The 20041-nt window shown below is 35.4% G+C and overlaps 1 protein-coding gene across 1 annotated transcript; it reads right to left on the bottom strand.

Moving 5' to 3' along the window:
- Positions 1 to 6894: 6894 nt before the first annotated feature.
- On the bottom strand, positions 6895 to 12986 carry Slbp (Stem-loop binding protein). Its single transcript, XM_069816779.1, has 5 exons — positions 12705 to 12986; positions 11872 to 12552; positions 11189 to 11344; positions 9750 to 9884; positions 6895 to 8363 (listed from the first exon to the last, which is right to left on the bottom strand). Exons 1-5 carry the CDS (start codon positions 12827 to 12829, stop codon positions 8186 to 8188), a joined length of 1275 nt encoding a protein of 424 aa, XP_069672880.1. The 5' UTR covers positions 12830 to 12986; the 3' UTR covers positions 6895 to 8185.
- Between the last annotated feature and the right edge of the window lie 7055 nt (positions 12987 to 20041).

Below are 20041 nucleotides of genomic sequence, written 5' to 3'. Positions count from 1 at the left end.
GAACTAGCAGTACAAGTGTTTGAATCAAGTTCAAGTGGGATAAGTGTGTAGTTTGTGCGTCTTATAATTTTTCAATGGGTTCGTGATGCATTGGCACGCATATCGCGACCTCTTTTTAAAAAGCTTAAAAAAATATAACATCTGCAATCAGCTGGACTGAACAGAGGACGATTGTGTATGGAGAAATGACAGTGAACACGAATGCTGGGGAGACTACGACGAAAACAGCGCAGAATGAAGATAATAGTGATGACAGGTATTTATTATAGCAAAACCACGTAGTATCGTACAAAATTTACTGATGCATGCTCTTAATATTGCAGGGTATCGTATAAACGGTCGAGTAAGCAAAACAACATGTATATAGTGCGTGCGCATAGGATAGGTTTGAAGTACGTCCCGTTTCAGGATAAAATTTATTGTTAACTGAACAGTGACTGAACTGTATTTGTGTTCAATTGTTTTTAATTTATACATTTGTTGAAAGTTTTATTTTCCCTCTTCCAAAAGTGGAATGCGTGCGTATTCGAGAAACTACGGTATATACAATATATGAATAAAAATTTAATAAAACGTATAAAAATGTGTAATTACTTTAATGTACAATATTAATAGAATGAGAATCGTGATAACGAAATTACCTTATTATTTGCTGTTGCAGTATGTGAAGATAATAATCTGAGATTTCCTTTATTGTAAATTATATGCTTTTCACTGGAGGTTTTTTTTTTTGTAAATACAGGGAAAATGTTCTTTGTGTACCATAATATGTTACTGATACCCACACTTATAGAGTACCGTAAAGTGGGGTGACTTTGAACAGTAATTTAGCTCCTTTCTAAATTAAATGCTGTAGCCAATTGCGAAAAAACTGTTTAAGTTGTCAATAAATTAGTTCAGTTTTTTCGCAATAGGGTACAGCATTTAATTTACAAGGGCGCTAAATTACTGTTCAAAGTCACCTCGGCATTCAAAGTCACCCCGCTTTACGGTATGGCTATCGAATATATGAAAGCACCTATTATATTATCTGTGCATTTCGAACTGGCAGCTCAAGGTCAAGCAATGGACTGCATTTGTCATGTGTGCTTACCCCAATCCTGGACCATTCTTCTCAACTAAAGTAGCTGGGACAGCCTGAATTACTAGTGCTTCAGTTCAGTGTCTCTTGCGTGATTTGTACTTTTGTGCGTGATCTTGAGCCACCAGTACGAAATACACAGATAATAGTAAGGTACTAAAATCATTACAATTATTCTTTCAATAGTTATTCCCATAAAATAAAATGTTGCTTTCTATAGTGAGTCCCAGTTTCTGTCGGCTGATCAGCAGCAGATGCTCTCACCGTTACTGCTTTCATTCCTGTGGGCTTCTGCACATTAGCCCAGATCACATATATAACAGATTGCTCATCCCGATATTAAAATCGGTAGCACTTTGAAGAGAACAACCACCAGGATCGCCACTCGTCCGCCATAAACGAACACGAGATGGCAGTACAATCGCTAATGCAATTCAAATAGGAGTTATGACGTGATCCCTTATGTAACAATTAGATGGCAATGTTGTAAACCTGGCAAGTTATTACGGTCAAAGTCTATAAGGCCGGGCAATCTAGGACATTAGTAAGCTGATCACTTCTCGTGTTAGCCATGCCAGTCTGTTTTTGACAGCCGGAAGTAAAGACAGCTAAGAATAAGTGCAGTTTATTCTTTTACCTTGTATTTTGCAGTGGTTACATATTCATGTCATAAACGTTCACACATTTTGAAAATGTAGATACAGAAAAGAAATCATGTGGCGGAACAAAGGAAAACTTACCCTGATCACCCAGTTCCATGTAGAAAAATAGTACTAAATAATGTAGAAGTTCATATGTGTGAATAATAGTTTCTTATGACGAAGTGATTATGTTATCACACAAAATTGGTAACACTTACAGCAGCTACTGTGACGAGGATGAGTACTGAATATTGTTAAAATATAACATAGTACGCAAGTTTTAATCCAGTGAAATGCCATGACTTCGCAGATGCAAGTAGTGAGAGAGAGAGAGAGAGAGATTCTGCCGCTCGTTGGCTGACAAAAACACCAGGAAATTTAGCTGGGACTCACGACTTATAGTTATTCTGATTTTTAAAAAGGCAGATGTTAATAAAGATATGAGTTTTCTTGTAGAAACAGGAAACTGTGCATGTAAAATCTTGTACAATGCAGAATTATAATTATTATTATGAAAGAATGTAACTTTAAGCATTTTCCATAATGTTACATGTAGTTTGCATATAGATTATGGCTCTAAATATTGTTACAACAAAAAATTAAGGCTAAGTTTTTCTAGTTCTGCACAATAGTGATATAGTAAGTCACAAGTTTGAGAAAATACATTAAATTACACATGCATTGCCTTGAATTTATTGAACCATCCTTTTTTATAATCCTTTGTTCTGTACCTCATTAATATAGATGGAAAGTACTTTCAGATTCAGTGTATTTGTCTGAATTACACTTTTGAATCCGTCATAAATCAAAGGATGAAGGTAGGGTATTGCACTCATTTTGTCTGCCATATAGATATTCCTTTTCTTCTTTGTCTTTGGAGATGATTATTCTTTGTTGGGGCATGTGTTCAGTCTTTCCCCAACTCGTGGCACATTGAACAGGATGCACCACAAATTTTTAAGGAACTGCCCCTCTTAAATTCGGCCCCTGCCTAGTATGACTGGCGTCATTGTTGGTGGCCTACTGCTTACCCTAGCATGGCTTCATTTAGGAGAGAAGTGAAGCTGTAGATCCCTGTCATAGAGTTATGGCACATAAAAGAACAAAGTCAGTATGCACGACATCAGTGTCGACCTGGTTGGCACAGTTGGTACAGCACTGGCCTTCTATGCCCGAAGTTGTGGGTTCGATCCCAGGCCAGGTCGATGCCATTTAAGTGTACTTAAATGCGACAGGCCCATGTCAGTAGATTTACTGGCATGTGAAAGAAATCCTGCAGGACAAAATTCTGGCACACCGGCGACGCTGATGTAACCTCGGCAGTTGCAAGAGTCGTTAAATAAAACGTGACTTTTTTTTTAATGACGTCAGTCAGTGCATGTGTTAGTAAATGGCTCTTTATGTGCAGGTGTCCTTAGTATTATTGTATGTATTACAGTAGCTCTTAATGTGCAAGTGTCTTTAATATTATTGTATGTAAATAAAATTTAGTTTATTGAAATGCCACCCCACAAGTTAACACTAGAACAAAGAATTTTCTTTACATTTACTTGAAAACAGTAAAGTTGCCGATTACAACACCTTTGAAGAAGTACATGGTCTCTCCATCACTGACAGTACACGGTGCATAGATATAATAGCTTTCAAAGAATCTACAAGATCTGGATTCATAATTGATCCCACTGTGCGTTTCGAAATGAATGAGGAACAGCCAGCAGAAGTGGATAAGGGAAAAAAGAAAATCTACAATCCTACAATTCCATATTACCTCCAAAAATACCAGCTAGAAGAGCTTGAAGTAATCGGACTTCTGGTTGGAGCAAGAGGTACCGCTACTCTCTTCATGAAAGATGTGTTTAAGAGGCTTGGAATATCTACATCCATTATTCCTATTGTAACTTTAGCTGCATTGAAAGGATAATTGTTCTCCTGAAGAATCACCTATATTCGAAATGAAACCAAGTTCATTAGCATTCTTTACTTTTTTGTAACACTTGCCTCTCTAAAACTAGGTATATTTCCACCAGTCACAAAATTTATTTGCAGCTATGTTCTTGTAGGAGTTTCATTGTCAAAACAAAATTAATTGTTCACTGAACTTGTAAACATTGATATGGTTAAGTACTCTTTGTCCCTTGTGGCAGCTCACGAATAGTGAGATGATTTCTAAATTTCTAGAGATGTGTAGGCATTTTCTACAGTGATTTCCTGGCATTCTGGTTCTTAGATTTAGGGAAATAGTACATAGTATGTATGTACAGAGTGGGAGTGAAGTAATCCTGCAGATCGAAAGGGATGATAGGGTACACTTATATGAATAGAAAACCTATAATACGTTTTGTGTGATAGGGTACACTTATATGAATAGAAAACCTATAATACGTTTTGTGATTAAATGAGAAATTAGAAAATTGTGTTGGAAGTTCCAGCAGTCTGGCAACATCACCACTGACAGTCCTCTTTTCTTGTAACACAGATGTAAGAGATCAACAAACTCAGGTATGTCTCGCTATGTGAATCTCCCTCGCTGACTACAACATTGCATTGTGGTTGCTTTGTTCATTGGCTTCAAATTGGTGGTTTTAAAATTAAATATACACAAAAATCGTCCACATTATTGAAATACGCCGGAGAAATAAATGATTATTAGATTTTGTATCAACATGTACAAAAATCACGATTCTACTCACAATAGTTACCAAATAAGAGGGTGTTAAGCATTTGGGGGGATATTTTTTTTTCTGAGAAAACTATTAACTTCCCACCAATGTGGTATTCATAGATTTCAGTTAAGAGAGAAGTTTTATATAATATTCTTATTGAATCTGGTATTCCCAAGAAACTAATTCGATTAATTAAAATGTGTCTCAATGAAACAGCAGAGTCCATATAGGCCAGTCTGATGTTTTTCTAATTCACTGCGGGCTGAAGCAAGGAGATGCACCTTTACTTTTTAACTTCGCTCTAGAATATGCCATTAGGAAAGTTCAGGATAACAGACAGGGTTTGGAATTGAACAGGTTACATCAGCTTCTTGTCTATGCAGATGACGTGAATATGTTAGGAGAAAATCCACAAACAATTAGAGAAAACACAGAAATTTTACTTGAAGCAAGTAAAGCGATAGGTTTCGAAGTTAATCCCGAAAAGACAAAGTATATGATCACGTCTTGTGACCAGAATATCGTATGAAATGGAAACATAAAAATTAGAGATTTATCTTTTGAAGAGGTGGAAAAATTCAAATATCTTGGAGCAACAGTAACAAATATAAATGAGACTCAGGAGGAAATTAAACGCAGAATAAATATGGAAAATGCCTGTTATTATTCATTTGAGAAGCTTTTGTCATCTAGTCTGCTGTCTAAAAATCTGAAAGTTAGAATTTATAAAACAGTTATATTACCGATTGTTCTGTATGGTTGTGAAACTTGGACTCTCAATTTGAGAGAGGACAGAGATTAAGGGTGTTCGAGAATAAGGTTCTTAGGAAAATATTTGGGACTAAGAGGGATGAAGTTACAGGAGAATGGAGAAAGTTACACAACGCAGAACTACATGCATTGTATTCTGCACCTAACATAATTAGGAACATTAAATCCAGACGTTTGAGATGGGCAGGGCATGTAGCACGTATGGGCAAACCCAGAAATGCATATAGAGTTTTAGTTTGGAGACCAGAGGGGGAAAAAGACCTTTGGGGAGGCCGAGACGTAGATGAGAGGATAGTATTAAAATGAATTTGAGGGAGGTGGGATATGATGATAGAGACTGGAGTAATCTTGCATTGGATAGGGACTGATGGCAGGCTTATGTGAGGGAGGCAATGAACCTGCAGGTTCCTTAAAAGCCATTTGTAAGTAAGTAAATGGTATTACAATTTTTTGTTACATACTCGTACAACATGAGCTATTTGCTCTGAAAATCTGAAGGGTTATTTTGCTTTGTATGTGTATGTGTATGTATATATATATATATATATATATATATATATATATATATATATATATATATATATATATATATATATATATATATTGTACACACACATACCTTCTCCTGCATGTTGCTGCGGCAAAGACGAAACTTGAGCTGCATATTCAAAAATGTTTTGGCTATATGGGTGTGAGTGATAACACACGGAAGGAACTCTTAAGACTCCTATCACCCATATACTTACCACTCCAATGATTGGATTCCTGCACACAGTTTGCTTGCAATGCAATTCGTGAGTGCACACACTGCTTCGTATGAGCAGCTGAGCTGGTTACCACTGTTTTGAAGTGTAGAAATTGTATAAGTTGTTCTGTAAAGTTACAAATCACATGATACGAAATCAGAAGAGGGCTTTCCAATTTCATCTAACTTCTCGTCTTATAGCACTCAAAGATGTCACTGTTTTTGATTTCCTGTCTGAAACAGGCTTCATACTCTTTTATTCCAATTACAATTTTATTAAAAATCCTGTATATTCTGGTCCAGCTGAGAAGGCCAATATTAAGAAATTTCCTCATGTTTTTGTTTCCAGCAACTCAGTTTTCACAAAAGTGTCATACATAAATGTTTTACTGTGGATTGTACTTTCACAATCATATTCAACAACTGAGCAACAGAATGACCCAAAATTTTGTTTATCTGTGCGTGACTTAAAAATATTCCATATTTACTCGCAAATAGGACCCTCTCCCCTTTTTAACAAAATTTTCTCACCAAAATGTAGGGTGGAAGGTGGTCTAATATATACGTATCTTGATATGGTTAGACCTACTGATGTGCAGAAAGAAGTAGGATGAGAAATTACATAATACAAGAGATTGTTTTTTTTTTAAATTGTATTTATTAGTTTATTTAATTTCTAAGATTTAATACATTGCTCACTGTCAAAACATCAGAGATCAAGTCATCCTGACATATCGCTAGGTGGGGAAAGGCAGCCATTTTAAAAATCAGCAAAGATGCATGAGAGAAACAAAGATGGTGTAGTTGCATCTACCTGCCAGAAACTGAAATCCCACTAAGAAGTCATCCTTGATGATAGTTCACTATAAAACTGTTTTTTTATTAATAAAAATTCTTGAGGGGGTCTAATATCCATTGGGGTCCTATTTGTGAGTAAATACATAAGTGCTTATTTTTCTTACGGAAAACAGTGGAATAATTACAGTTTAAAAGTCAGGTTGAGATAAATATTTATTGCACTTCACTGCAATGAAAAGGAGTGCGATATAAAACAAACAACTTGATGCTTAAAAAACATCTCTTTGCTTATCCCACTCTTCAGCACAAATACCAAAGGTTCAAATCAAATCATATTATATACTGTATATAAGATGTGGGACAGTAAATACGAAGGAATGTCAGAAAGTAATATTCCAATAGCCATTAAATTTATAGCGACAAAATATCAAAGGCAATGTAGAGTCACATTACTATGCTATTAAAATTATTTACCACCAAAAATTATCAGGGATTTTAAGAACTGTTAGTCATTTAGAACGAACTGTGAATTGACACTTCGGCATTTTTACAGTGTTATGAATTTGCATTGCATCACAAAGTGCAACAAGCACAACTGTTGAAATTGCTGCCTCGGCAAAGAAAATTGCATTTACATACACTACATTCGCACATATCCTCACCCTAGTACACGACATAACTCTCCACAGATACACATCATGCACAGCGTGTCTATCAAAGAGGTGTGCAACTTGAAAATGGGTCACAGTCCTGCCATCTCTCCACAACATGCGGAAACCGAATCATATAAGTGAAGTGAGCAGGCATTGGATACACACACACACACACACATATACACATAATGTTTCGCAGAAGTAGCAACTAGCAAAATGAGCTGTAGGAAAATGTGTCACAATTTGGAACCTTACTTTCCGACTTGCCCTCTTACATTTAAACACGGGTTACATATAGAAAATGCATCAAAATAAAATGTGAAATTATCAAATACTATAAATCTCATTTTTAAACAAAGTAAATTAAAAAAAATTAAGATATTTCCATTTGTATTTCTGATGTATCTTGTAATGGTTTATATACATCCATTATTTATCTTATTTTGCATCAGTTCTGATGGTGAATATTGGGGAAAAATAATTTAAAACCCAAAGATCAAATACGAAAGCCTGAATCTTTGGTCGAAATATCAAAACAGAATAAAATATCTGTAACAAACTGTTTTCCTAAAAGTCTAAAACTATCTCTTATTATTGTTTTTGACCTATGCAGTTCTTTCCCCAAATATAATAAAGAAGTAACCCCAACTAATAAAGTTTCTTCTGTATTTACAGACTCTGATGAGTTCTAAACACACCAAGAGTTAGCAATCACACATTGAAATATTTACAAACTAAAAGCTGAATTCCAGTTCGGGCAATGAAAGCTCACTCAATACTGTTCAACTGTTATTACAAAACAAAATGTACACCACAGTGGACGCATCTTGATTTCAAATATCTGTACAGTTGTCATCCAACTGCAAGATGTCTGATGATTCATCCAGGGACCCCGAGGATGACTGAGTGTTTCTCTTCACCCTCACTCGGCGCTCACTGTCTGAGGTATCATCACTTGTCTGACTTCTTAGATCAACAGAGATGTCTGACAGTGTATCACTTGCATCCAACCTGAAACACAGCAAACATACATAGTTACTTACAACTTACAAATGGCTTTTAAGGAACCCTCACATATGCCCACTATCGGTCCCTATCCTGAACAAGATTAATCTAGTCCCTAGCATCACATCCCATCGCCCTCAAATTCATTTTAATATTATTCCTCCATCTATGTCTCTTGGCTTCCCCTAAGGTCTTCCAACTAACACTCTAAATGCATTTCTAGATTCACCCATATGTGCTACATGCCCTGCCCATCTCAAACGTCTGGATTTAATGTTCCTAATTATGTCAGGTGAAGAATACAATGCATGCAGTTCTGTGTTGTGTAACTTTCTCCATTCTCCTGTAACTTCATCCCTCTTAGCCCCAGTAACATAAAATCAGCAAACTCTTGTTTTAAATTTTCCTTTATATTAGTGGTTCTCAAACTTTTCCAAGCCTATGATCGCTACAAAAATTCACACAGCTCCTTTGTATCTAAAGATTTACACAACACAAACACATTCTTTGCATTGATGTGCCTGGGGAGATGATAGGGAGGAAAAAAAAAATATATATATATATCGTCATTCCTGCAATAACTACCATGTGACATATTTACCGATTTTCATATTTTTGCTCTATTAAATAACTTAAATAGTGATACAGCAAATAATAAAATCTCCTATATGTAATTATATTTCTTTGTTTCGAAAATGAAAGAATTCACATTCTCCTATGTACGGCTGCCATAGGATGAATAAATGTTCTTTTTCTTCCTACTGTAAAATTTTAAATTTTGCACATAGAAGTTATTGCAGGAACAACTACGATATATATTTTCACACACAAGTATATATATTTATTTTCAATAAACTTTATAATATTTTTATTCAGCTTCCTCCAAGTGGAGGCTGCCTAAAAGACAAAGCTTACCATAAAATTGTTTCTTTTTTAAATAAATGGTAGGTAAATAATTTATAATGGAAGAAGAGAAAACAATGGAGAAGGAAAAGAAAAAAAAATCATAAATAACTGAAAACGATTAAACAAATCATCATTAATTCCAGAAGAAACATCAAATCTTCCTAGTGTCTATTTGCTATCAGGTGATCGCAGTCATCTATTCAGCACTAGTTGGAGGACCCAACTTAAGTGAACAGATCGCCATAGCAAAGAGATCAATCTATACAAGTCTAGAGATGGTTTTTTTTTTTTTTTTTAGAACTTTTATAACACTGTTAAGTTGTGTGTTGACCTTACTCAGATAACTTCAAATTATATAAACTAATAGTAACCTACTTGACTCTTCATCATTCACTCATATGCAAGAAAGGTTTAACATTAAAACTGTCCTCATAATTTTCAGTGCAAAACGAATTAATATAACATGAAAATATGGTTCAAACTCACATCTTTCTTCTTTCAGATGGGGGATCCCATAAGTGGAGATTTTGCCGCCAAATTCGTATCATGCCATCCCAAGCCCGTCGACTGTATTTGACATTTTTCGGAGGAGTTCTGGGATGTTTCTTGGTCCTTTTATCCCTGAAAATGAAATACTTATAGTCAGAATATTTTTCTTTAAATATCAGATGCTAAGATATTGAATAATTGATATCACTTATACAGTGCTCTTGCTTTATTGTTACATGAACTGATTTTCATTTCTGGGTACTTTGTGCTAATTATGAGAATCAAACCAAGGCTAACAAATTTCTTTCCCTGAATTTTCATAATCATAAAAACAGTAATTATTATGGTACTAATACCCAGTGCTATTATATTAGTTTTTATTGTCATTACATGAAACTTAATACTGGATCCATCACAGTTAGAGACACGTTCATCTCATTCTTCCACTGCTAGAAATTTCTGCAGTGCGATGTGTTTGGAGAATATCTTTGAATTAGTGTAAGACTGTGAAGTCATATTTCTTGGAAGCATTTATTAATGACAAATAACATTACTCCTTCCACTGATATAATTAATAAATGTCTTAACAGACTGAAGTTTACATACTGCAGTTCATTTCTATGGCTAACTTTTGATATCTTATAGCTAGAGTCCCATGAAAGCATTTTGTTTTAAGGAAAATTCGCTTTAAAATTTAAAGATTTCAGTGCTATTGTCAATTTGGCGGTGTTATTTTAAAACTATGTATATGCAGCATTTTCGGTTTCATTTTTCAGCTTTTACAATTTATATACATTTTAATACACTAACATGCATAGGATATGGATCACTGCTAGCCTACTAATTTTCATTCTTTTGCTCACAAAATGGCGGAACGAAAAGTGCCATAAAAAAGTGGGAGTTACGAAAATAAGAAGAAGGGTTCGCCAACATTACCCGACACCCTACAAGACCTGTGGGAGGCTCTCCAAGAAGAGTGGGAACTGATTCCTTAGGAGGATATTGCAAATTTGATCAGGAGCATACTTCAGAGGTTGAATGACTTAATGCGAGCGGTGGCAATACATGCTTCTAAAAGTGAGAAGAAAGTGTCAGTGAAGTGCAGTAAACAAAAAACAAGTGTTAGAGAGTGGGTAATGGATGAGTTTTCGAAACAAAACAGTGTAAACACTTTGTGTTACTTATGTCCTTCTTGCAAAAATGCAATTAAATTGTTATATAAATAGACTTTTTTCCATAAACGGAATTTTAAATTTGACTATAACTTAATACTGCATCATAAAAGTGCAGGAATATTCAGAAATATAAAATAAATCTTAATTTTCAAAGAAATTTAAGTGTTGCGTTTTTTGTACCGGTTAGTGTATATTAAAAAAATAACGGTACTGTAAACGGAAAAAAGTGTAAGCTACCTCTCATATTTTCAATATACTTACTTAGGGACCATCTGTCTGTAACGGTCATAGCCAACAGTATTTTTGCCATAATCAATCTGTTTCTGTCTTCTTGAGAGAATCGCAGGGTCTGTCTCATATTCAATTTTCTTCCACTTCTTTTTTTTACTCTGATGACTCTCAGATTTTTCACTTTCCCTAGAGAAAGTAACACATTAATATTACCATCACAATGGAATTGATTCAATTAAGAAAACATAAAAGAGATCAGTAAAACTTTTCCCCTGAGGACCGTTTGGTATCGACCATTTCTTAATCACGAATTTTACATAAATATATAAGTTACATGATTAACAAGCTACTCGTAAATAACCTATTTATAGCTCATCATTACTATATAATTAGAGTTCCCAGGGATAAAATTAGTACTTTTACAATTGTGTTCCTCTAATTAGCCTACATGTAAATTTACAATTTTGTTCCTCTGCATATAAACATTCATTCACTATCTTCGAACGTATACTGTTCAGTACGAGGTTCCTGAAATAGTTCATACCTGTATCTGGTTGCTTTTCTTTCAAAATTTATAAATACTGCCTGTTACCACTCTGAACGACTCCTAACCTAGAGCAATATAAGACTAGGTCTATATTCTAACTAAACATTGTACAGTAATAATAATCTATTATGGATATAACTACAAATTCTCTTTGTATCATCCTTACCTGTGAGGTACTTTTTCTGGTATTCTGTCAATGAACCAATCCCGACCTCTTTTCCTATTGACTTCTTCTTTTGCTTTCACTTTCTCCTCTTTGTCAGCAATCTCATTCTGCTCAGTATCTTTTCCTGCACTACATTCAACAGATGAAGACGTATCATCATTTTCTTTCTTAATTTTAAATTTAAATTCTTCACTTTCTACTAGCGAACTTCTACTCACTTCTTTATTCGTTTTCTTGTCAGTTGTATTGTGATCAGCTTCTTTTCCGTTCTTTTCTTGTTTACATTCATTTGATGTACTTTTTTGTCTCACTTCATCATCCTCGTCTAAATCTTCTTGTTTTATTTCGCTCACTAAATCACTTTCGTGGATATAAGATTCTTCTGTATAGCAGGCTTCATCTTCGTCTTCGTCTATTATCTCTTCTTTGATCTTTACACTAGTACTTACGGTTTCACCTGCTGCCTCATTCGTTTCATTATCCTTTGGTTTCTGCTTTTCACTTACTGGCATGGAAATCTTGCTAGTGTTCAGCTCTAATCCATCATTCTCCTCCTCCTCCTCTTCCTCTTCCATTAACTCGACCCAACTTTTACTTTTTGATGTATCCAAGCTAATATCCCAGTAAGAATTGCTTGAATCACGGAGTTTGTTTTTCTTCTCTTCATTACTACTTCGTGGACTGAAACATGAAATTTGGTTATCTACATTCGAATGATCATAACCTATAACAACATATTTACTTTCGTCAAAATGAATTACGTACATTACATCTGAGTACTGCAACGTTTATAAATAGTTTCAGTTAATTTATTAACCAAATACATAACATACCTATCATTGCATTGGTTTTCCCAATCTGCTCCTCTTTTAAAAGACATACTTGAACTTTCCACTGAATGTTTTACTTTACCATACACTTCAAGTCCCGGACTCATCGATTTTGCACAAATTAACATAAAATTTATAAAAATTACCTTTCAACAACACAAAATTACGCGGGAATATTCACCTCATCGCGGTCACATATAACATTTTAATCTCGACACCATAAACATTGATATTAAATGAACTGTTGTAACTTGTCCATCACATAAAAACATTACTGAATGCAGTTTTCAATTATAGATATGAACCTAAGTAACAATATGTGAATAATTTACACAATTACTAATATTTTAAAGTTTCTTATTTATTTACAGCTTTTTTTTTTTTGTTATCTTACACGTTCCAAAATTTTATATTCTACACTTCCACTGCAGAGAGCAGCATAATCACAGAAGTTTAGTACATTGAGTGAAGTTGGCTTTTTTTTTTTTTTTTTGGATTTTTAACTGATTATAAATTAATTTAATATTTAATCATCGAATAACGTTTATTGACGAGTCTGCGCAAGATATAAATGTAAATAACCCTGGCATATAACATCATTAATGCCAATAATTAACTCAGAACTTACTTGTAAAAGATAAAGATAGAGAGAGAAAATCCAATATGAGGATAGCTGTCCTTAAAAGGTTACCAAAACGATTCAGCCTATTATGTGGAATAATAATCAACTTTCAGTAAGAATAATTAATATTTATAAATGAAAGGTTAAATAAACATCAACTAGCTTAACATGGATAAGAGGGCGAAAGGAACTGGCCACCCTACCCCATTATCTCCTGGCTTAGTTGCCTCACAAGTGCTGTCTTATTGGTATTACTTGTGAGATTCAGACCTGTCTTCGGACACGGTTATGAATATGGCAGCTACCCTCATATGAACATAATAGGTATATTTTATGTTTTATTTAAATCAGGTTATACAAAATGGCTATGCAGAATAAGCAACGAATCACATATAATTTGACGACCAATGTGTTGCAGTATGTAAATTTGAGTCCAAATCTTTTGAACACATTCGTTGTAAATCTTGTGATTGCACTCAGAGTAAAAAAAAAAAAAAAAAAAAAAAAAAAAAACTAAAGACTTCCAGTTATCAATACTATATTTGAATCGCTTCATAAAGAAAGAAAGGGCATCAGTCACATTTTTTTCGAAATTGAATTAACATTGAATTTCCCATCTTGAATGCTCAACACATCATTTTATCAAGAAAAGAAACCAGTCCAACATTTCTTTCATCGTGAAATTGTGTCCGGAATGTGAGCGTTTTGTAAAGGAAGGGGCATCGGTCCGGACAGTTTATCGTCATTTCCCACAACTTAGCTAAACTGGACTGAAGCCCTTTCTTTATGAAGCGATTCATTTTTTCTTCATGTAGTTACGACATGGTTCATAGTGTTGTTTCTTTATCAACCTGTAGATTTGATCTGAAGGCTTTTCAAAACGTATTCTGGAATCTAAAATGTAACATTTTTTTTTCTCGTTCGATGACCACAATGTCTGTTCTTTTAGAATGACCCAGTGGTAGAAGAGCAGGTCACCTCTTCATAGACTTCATACTTTAGTGTCTCTAAAGCAACTGGCAATTAACTCCACTTTGTGGTACCTGTTATTCCGTAGAAGTTCTCCTTTACTGCAAAAGCCAAGTACATGTGGAATGGTTTCTGTCTCATTGCATACTCTGTAACGGATTACTTGGCTTCCACCAGAAATAATTCGTACGGCAGCTACGTTGCAATTCATTTTTATCTCATTGGTCCACTGTGAGGTAGATAGTCCTTTGTTACTAGATATGAAGGAATTATACTTGTTTTTTGAAAGATGGGACATGACAGTTAAGCGGCCGAGCTTGGAACTACACTGCCATGTTGCCAATGTGGGCTACCACGCTGTCAGCTGATGGAAGCTAGCAATTGACGTTAAGATGGCTGACGTTAAAACATTCATTGACAATTGACGCGAAGTAAGAAAGCAATACAAAAATCGACAGAGAATGAAAAACGAAACGTATCAATGCTAAAATTGTGTGCACAATAAATGTCGCCAAGAGAGCTATTAAGCATTCGCTACATGGGAACTGTAAGTTTGGCAATTCAACTGTTGTTACCATAGCAACAGGCCTACCACGCTATGTGACATTCAGTTGTTTTTTCGATCGCAACGCTTCTGTCATGTCCCATCTTTCAAAAAAAAAAAAACAAGTATAGATTTCCATCATTCAGAAAATAATACAGTAACTCGGAGAAAGAGCTTAATTTTTTTCGTAGCTCACTCAGTAATTTTCCGTAATATAGAAAACATCGTTATTGGACGCCAATTTTCCGGTAACTTAAGTTAGAATCACCAGGGCCCTCGAAAGAGTTGCTCTACCGAGGATTCCGTCCGCATTTTCCAAGAGGCAATTCTTGCAGTGCGGATCAGTAAATGCATGTATATTTAAAATAATACAAAGAATATAAAAATCAGAGTCCGGACTCAATGAAAATGCGATTCGTGAGGCGTCTGTGGTACGGATTAGTGAACGCTTACCTTTAGCAACTATTAAAAGTCGCGATAAAATAATAAGGAAGGACGCAATATTCAAAGTCAATCGATAATCTATTTTGTAACGAAGAATAAAATTGTAAAAAAGGAATTGTCTGTAGCAACACAATATCAGCTCAAGCACAAAAATAAAAATCCAAAATGATCAAGAACTTCATAAAAGATCGTGTTACTAACATTTCCAGAGGCGACCAAGAAGAACTACTACACGATATAATAAGATATAGAGAAAACTTATTTTTAACGACACTCGCAAAAAATATATATAATAGCGCAGCAAACTTCAGATGTATCCAACCAGAGCATCTTCAGTTACAAGCCGAAGCATGGGTACGTTTGGCAACGCTGAGTGGAGGCGAAATAAGGCATGACATTTGACGTTTTAGTGCTTTGGTTTCGTTGTCACGTGTACATTTTCGATATTAATTTATACAAAAGTAAGTCCATATGATCAAGATTCAGTGTACTGATGTAAGTCATTGATTACGGAATTCGAAATGGTATTTTATTTGAGTTTCAGAATACCGCGTAAGTACTTGCTACAGCCACTTATAACTTTAAAAAAATTAAAAAGCATACGTGTTTTTTATTGATCGTACAATGGAAAATAAATAAATACTTAAAGAAATGTTACTTATACCAAAAATAAATAAAATAACGACGTACTTTCGCAATACTCTATTCCAATCAATTAACCATTATGTAGCTAGAAAATTGATAATGTTTTACCCGTTTATGTTGTTTCACCTCTGACGTGAAATGTCTAGAATATCATATACATTTTAATTTCAAGTGATTATCTGTCGTGCTTTTCTATAAATATTTCAGATGCCTAGGAAGCCAGTTGTAGGTTGAATCTGGTCAGTCAACATAACAATACTGTTATCCTGAATTATTTGTTATAAACTTTTTAAAATATAAATTTAAATAAATATAACTACAGAAAACAAGCTAAGAATGTAAATTATGCAAATAAATACAAATGTAAACAGAGGAAACTATTGACATATTATAATAAAGTATGAGGATGTAAATACAGTTAGGCCAAATATAAAGATTTATGAAAAAATGCAGACACATACCTTTAACATAATACGTAACAAAACACATCATTATCTATTAAGTATGTTCCCATTAGGCAAACTCAGTGAACTTTAAATCCTGTAAATACTAAGTGAAAAGAAACATGTTTATAACTATTAATAAACTTACTTACTTACTGGCTTTTAAGGAACCCGGAGGTTCATTGCCGCCCTCACATAAGCCCGCCATTGGTCCCTATCCTGAGCAAGATTAATCCAGTCTATCATCATATCTCACCTCCCTCAAATCCATTTTAATATTATCTTCCCATCTACGTCTCGGCCTCCCTAAAGGTCTTTTTCCCTCCGGCCTCCCAACTAACACTCTATATGCATTTCTGGATTCGCCCATACGTGCTACATGCCCTGCCCATCTCAAACGTCTGGATTTAATGTTCCTAATTATGTCAGGTGAAGAATACAATGCGTGCAGTTCTGTGTTGTGTAACTTCTCCATTCTCCTGTAACTTCATCCCTCTTAGCCCCAAATATTTTCCTAAGCACCTTATTCTCAAACACCCTTAACCTATGTTCCTCTCTCAAAGTGAGAGTCCAAGTTTCACAACCATAAAGAACAACCGGTAATATAACTGTTTTATAAATTCTAACTTTTAGATTTTTTGACAGCAGACTGGATGATAAAAGTTTCTCAACCGAATAATAACAGGCATTTCCCATATTTATTCTGTGTTTAATTTCCTCCCGAGTATCATTTATATTTGTTACTGTTGCTCCCAGATATTTGAATTTCTCCACCTCTTCAAAAGATAAATTTCCAATTTCTATATTTCCATTTCGTACAATATTCTCGTCACGAGACATAATCATATACTTTGTCTTTTCGGGATTTACTTCCAAACCAATCGTTTTACTTGCTTCCAGTAAAATTTCCGTGTTTTCCCTAATCGTTTGTGGATTTTCTCCTAACATATTCACGTCATCCGCATAGACAAGCAGCTGATGTAACCCGTTCAATTCCAAACCCTCTCTGTTATCTTAGACTTTCCTAATTACATATTCTAGAGCGAAGTTAAAATGTAAAGGTGACAGTGCATCTCCTTGCTTCAGCCCACAGTGAATTGGAAACGCATCTGACAGAAACTGACCTATACGGACTCTGCTGTACGTTTCACTGAGACACATTTTAATTAATCGAACTAGTTTCTTGGGAATACCAAATTCAATAAGAATATCATATAAAACTTCTCTCTTAACCGAGTCATATACCTTTTTGAAATCTATGAATAACTGATGCACTGTACCCTTATATTCCCATTTTTTCTCCATTATCTGTGACTATTAATAAACAAACTTTGAAAACCAACAAAGCGAGTGTATGCATCTACAAATTACAGGTAGTTCTGACGTATAGCAAGCATTCCGAATCTTCCAAACAAAGAGCTGTTATTGAATTTTTGGGCGGAAAAGGAGACAGTCACAAATATTTACAACCGCTTCCAGGATGTCTACAGAGACCTGACAGTGAATAAAAGCATTGTGAGTCGGGCGAAGCGTCTGTCATCGTCAGAAGAAGGAAAAGTAAAGCTGTCTGATTTCCCGCCTCTTGCCGGCCGCATACAGCTGTGACTCTTGCAATGTTGCAACGTGCGGAGACAAGTCTGTACACCAGAGAAGAGATAAAAATTCACTGGACTCTTCGTCCTCAACCATCCTACAGCCCCGATCTCGCACCACAAAGACATGTGACAAACTTCTTCTCCACGACAACGCCAGGCCAACACAAGTATGTACAGGAGATAAAAAAACTTCACTGGATTGTCCTTCCTCATCCACCCTACAGCTCGGATCTCGCATCTTCAGACTTCTATCTCTTCGAGCCTCTGAAGGAAGAGATATGGATACAGTCAGGAAGTTATTGATGAAGTAAGTATATGGCTGAGATGTAAACCAGTAGAGTGGTACCTCAGCCTAGTATATAGTCACGAAGCTCAATAGGTAGGAAATATGCATCCATAGATAGTTGCTAATCACTAGGATCGCTACTATCGTCTCATCGCAGATAATGCGAAATAGTACCGGCACAGTCTATTGTTCCCAGTACCCTCAACAACTAAAGCTTCGTGACTGTAGGGTAAAGTTGCCTAATTCCGTGATACGTTTTTTTCACTGAATGTCACAGGATTGGGTATCTTGCTAGGAAGTTCATCGATGTCTCAAAAGTAGGCGAAATATGTAATCATTCGAGAAAGATGTCTGTCGCTGTGGTCGAATGGCAAAGCTTTGATTGACATTCAATTTTTAAAAAGTATCACGGGATTAGGGGTATCACGGAAATAGGCAATTTTACCCTATATACTAGACTGTGGTACCATGAAGACATACAAGTCTCGTATCTAGGTTGCGTAAGGCCATAAACTTAAACGGAGATAATATTGAAAAATGGGTTTATGTAGCCAAAGAGTTGAGGTACAAAGTTACGTATTTCAAACTATAGAATAAAACAAACCTGTTGTGAGAAAAAAATGTGTTGATTACTTATTGAACGACCCTCGTATATCAAAGGAATTAATCAGATCATGTACAAAGAATGGAATCAACGCGTTTATCAAAGAAGGCATTCCAGTATCAACCTAAAGAACACCAAGATAGAGGAAGACCTACTTAGTCACGATGATGACGATTATAGAAAACACTGTGAAACTGTGGGTATTTCTCCTGTTCCGGCATCTCGGGAGAATCTGATGCAATTTCATAGAAATGTGTTACCAAATATACAAATGTATTTGGGCAAAGCGACTGGTTGGAAATGTTGCTGCAGTACGTGCTGTGCCGGGAAGATCTCAGGACAACCGTTGTAGGCATTGCCACAACGAGGTTGAAACTCTTGCACACGTCCTGGGATCCTGTCCGCACGGCGAAGCTCTGCGAAACGCTAGACACCACCAAGTGCGATCAATTATAGCCACTGCCCTTAAACATGCCGATTACAACACCTTTGAAGAAGTACATGGTCTCTCCGTCACTGGCAGTACACAGCGCATAGATATAATAGCTTTCAAGGAATCTACAAGATCTGGATACATAATTGATCCCACTGTGCGTTTCGAAACGGATGAGGAACAGCCAGCAGAAGTGGATAATGAAAAAAAGAATATCTACAATCCTACCATTTCCTATTACCTCAAAAAATACCAGCTAAAAGAGCTTGAAGTAATCGGACTTCTGGTTGGAGCAAGAGGTACCGCTGCTCTCTTCAAGAAAGACGTGTTTAAGAGGCTTGGAATACCTACATCTATTATTCCGATTGTAACCTTAGTTGCATTGAAAAGATCAATTGCTCTCCTGAAGAATCACCTATATTCGAAACCTTTCTAAAAATAGGTATATTTTAACTAATCTCAAAAAAATTATTTGCAGTTATGTACTTGTAGGAATTTCATTGTTAAAATAAAATCAATGGTTTTTCACGAACTTCTAAAAATTTCTATGGTTAAGTACTCTTTGTCCCTTGTGGCAGCTCACGAATGGTGAGAAGATATATAAATTTAAAATAGGTGCACAGTACTGTATAAAGAAGATCTTCTTTATAGTGTGGTAGGTGGCTCTGATGTGGTGTTACTTTTACGCTTCATAGTGCTACGTGAGCGGTAGCGTTTGTGTTTGAACTGTGCAAAGTCGAAGTTTGTGTTCTGAG

The sequence above is a fragment of the Periplaneta americana genome, chromosome 2 (assembly GCF_040183065.1).
Source record: "Periplaneta americana isolate PAMFEO1 chromosome 2, P.americana_PAMFEO1_priV1, whole genome shotgun sequence".
Taxonomy (NCBI): Eukaryota; Metazoa; Arthropoda; class Insecta; order Blattodea; family Blattidae; genus Periplaneta; species Periplaneta americana.
This window is presented reverse-complemented; position numbering and strand designations above follow the sequence as displayed.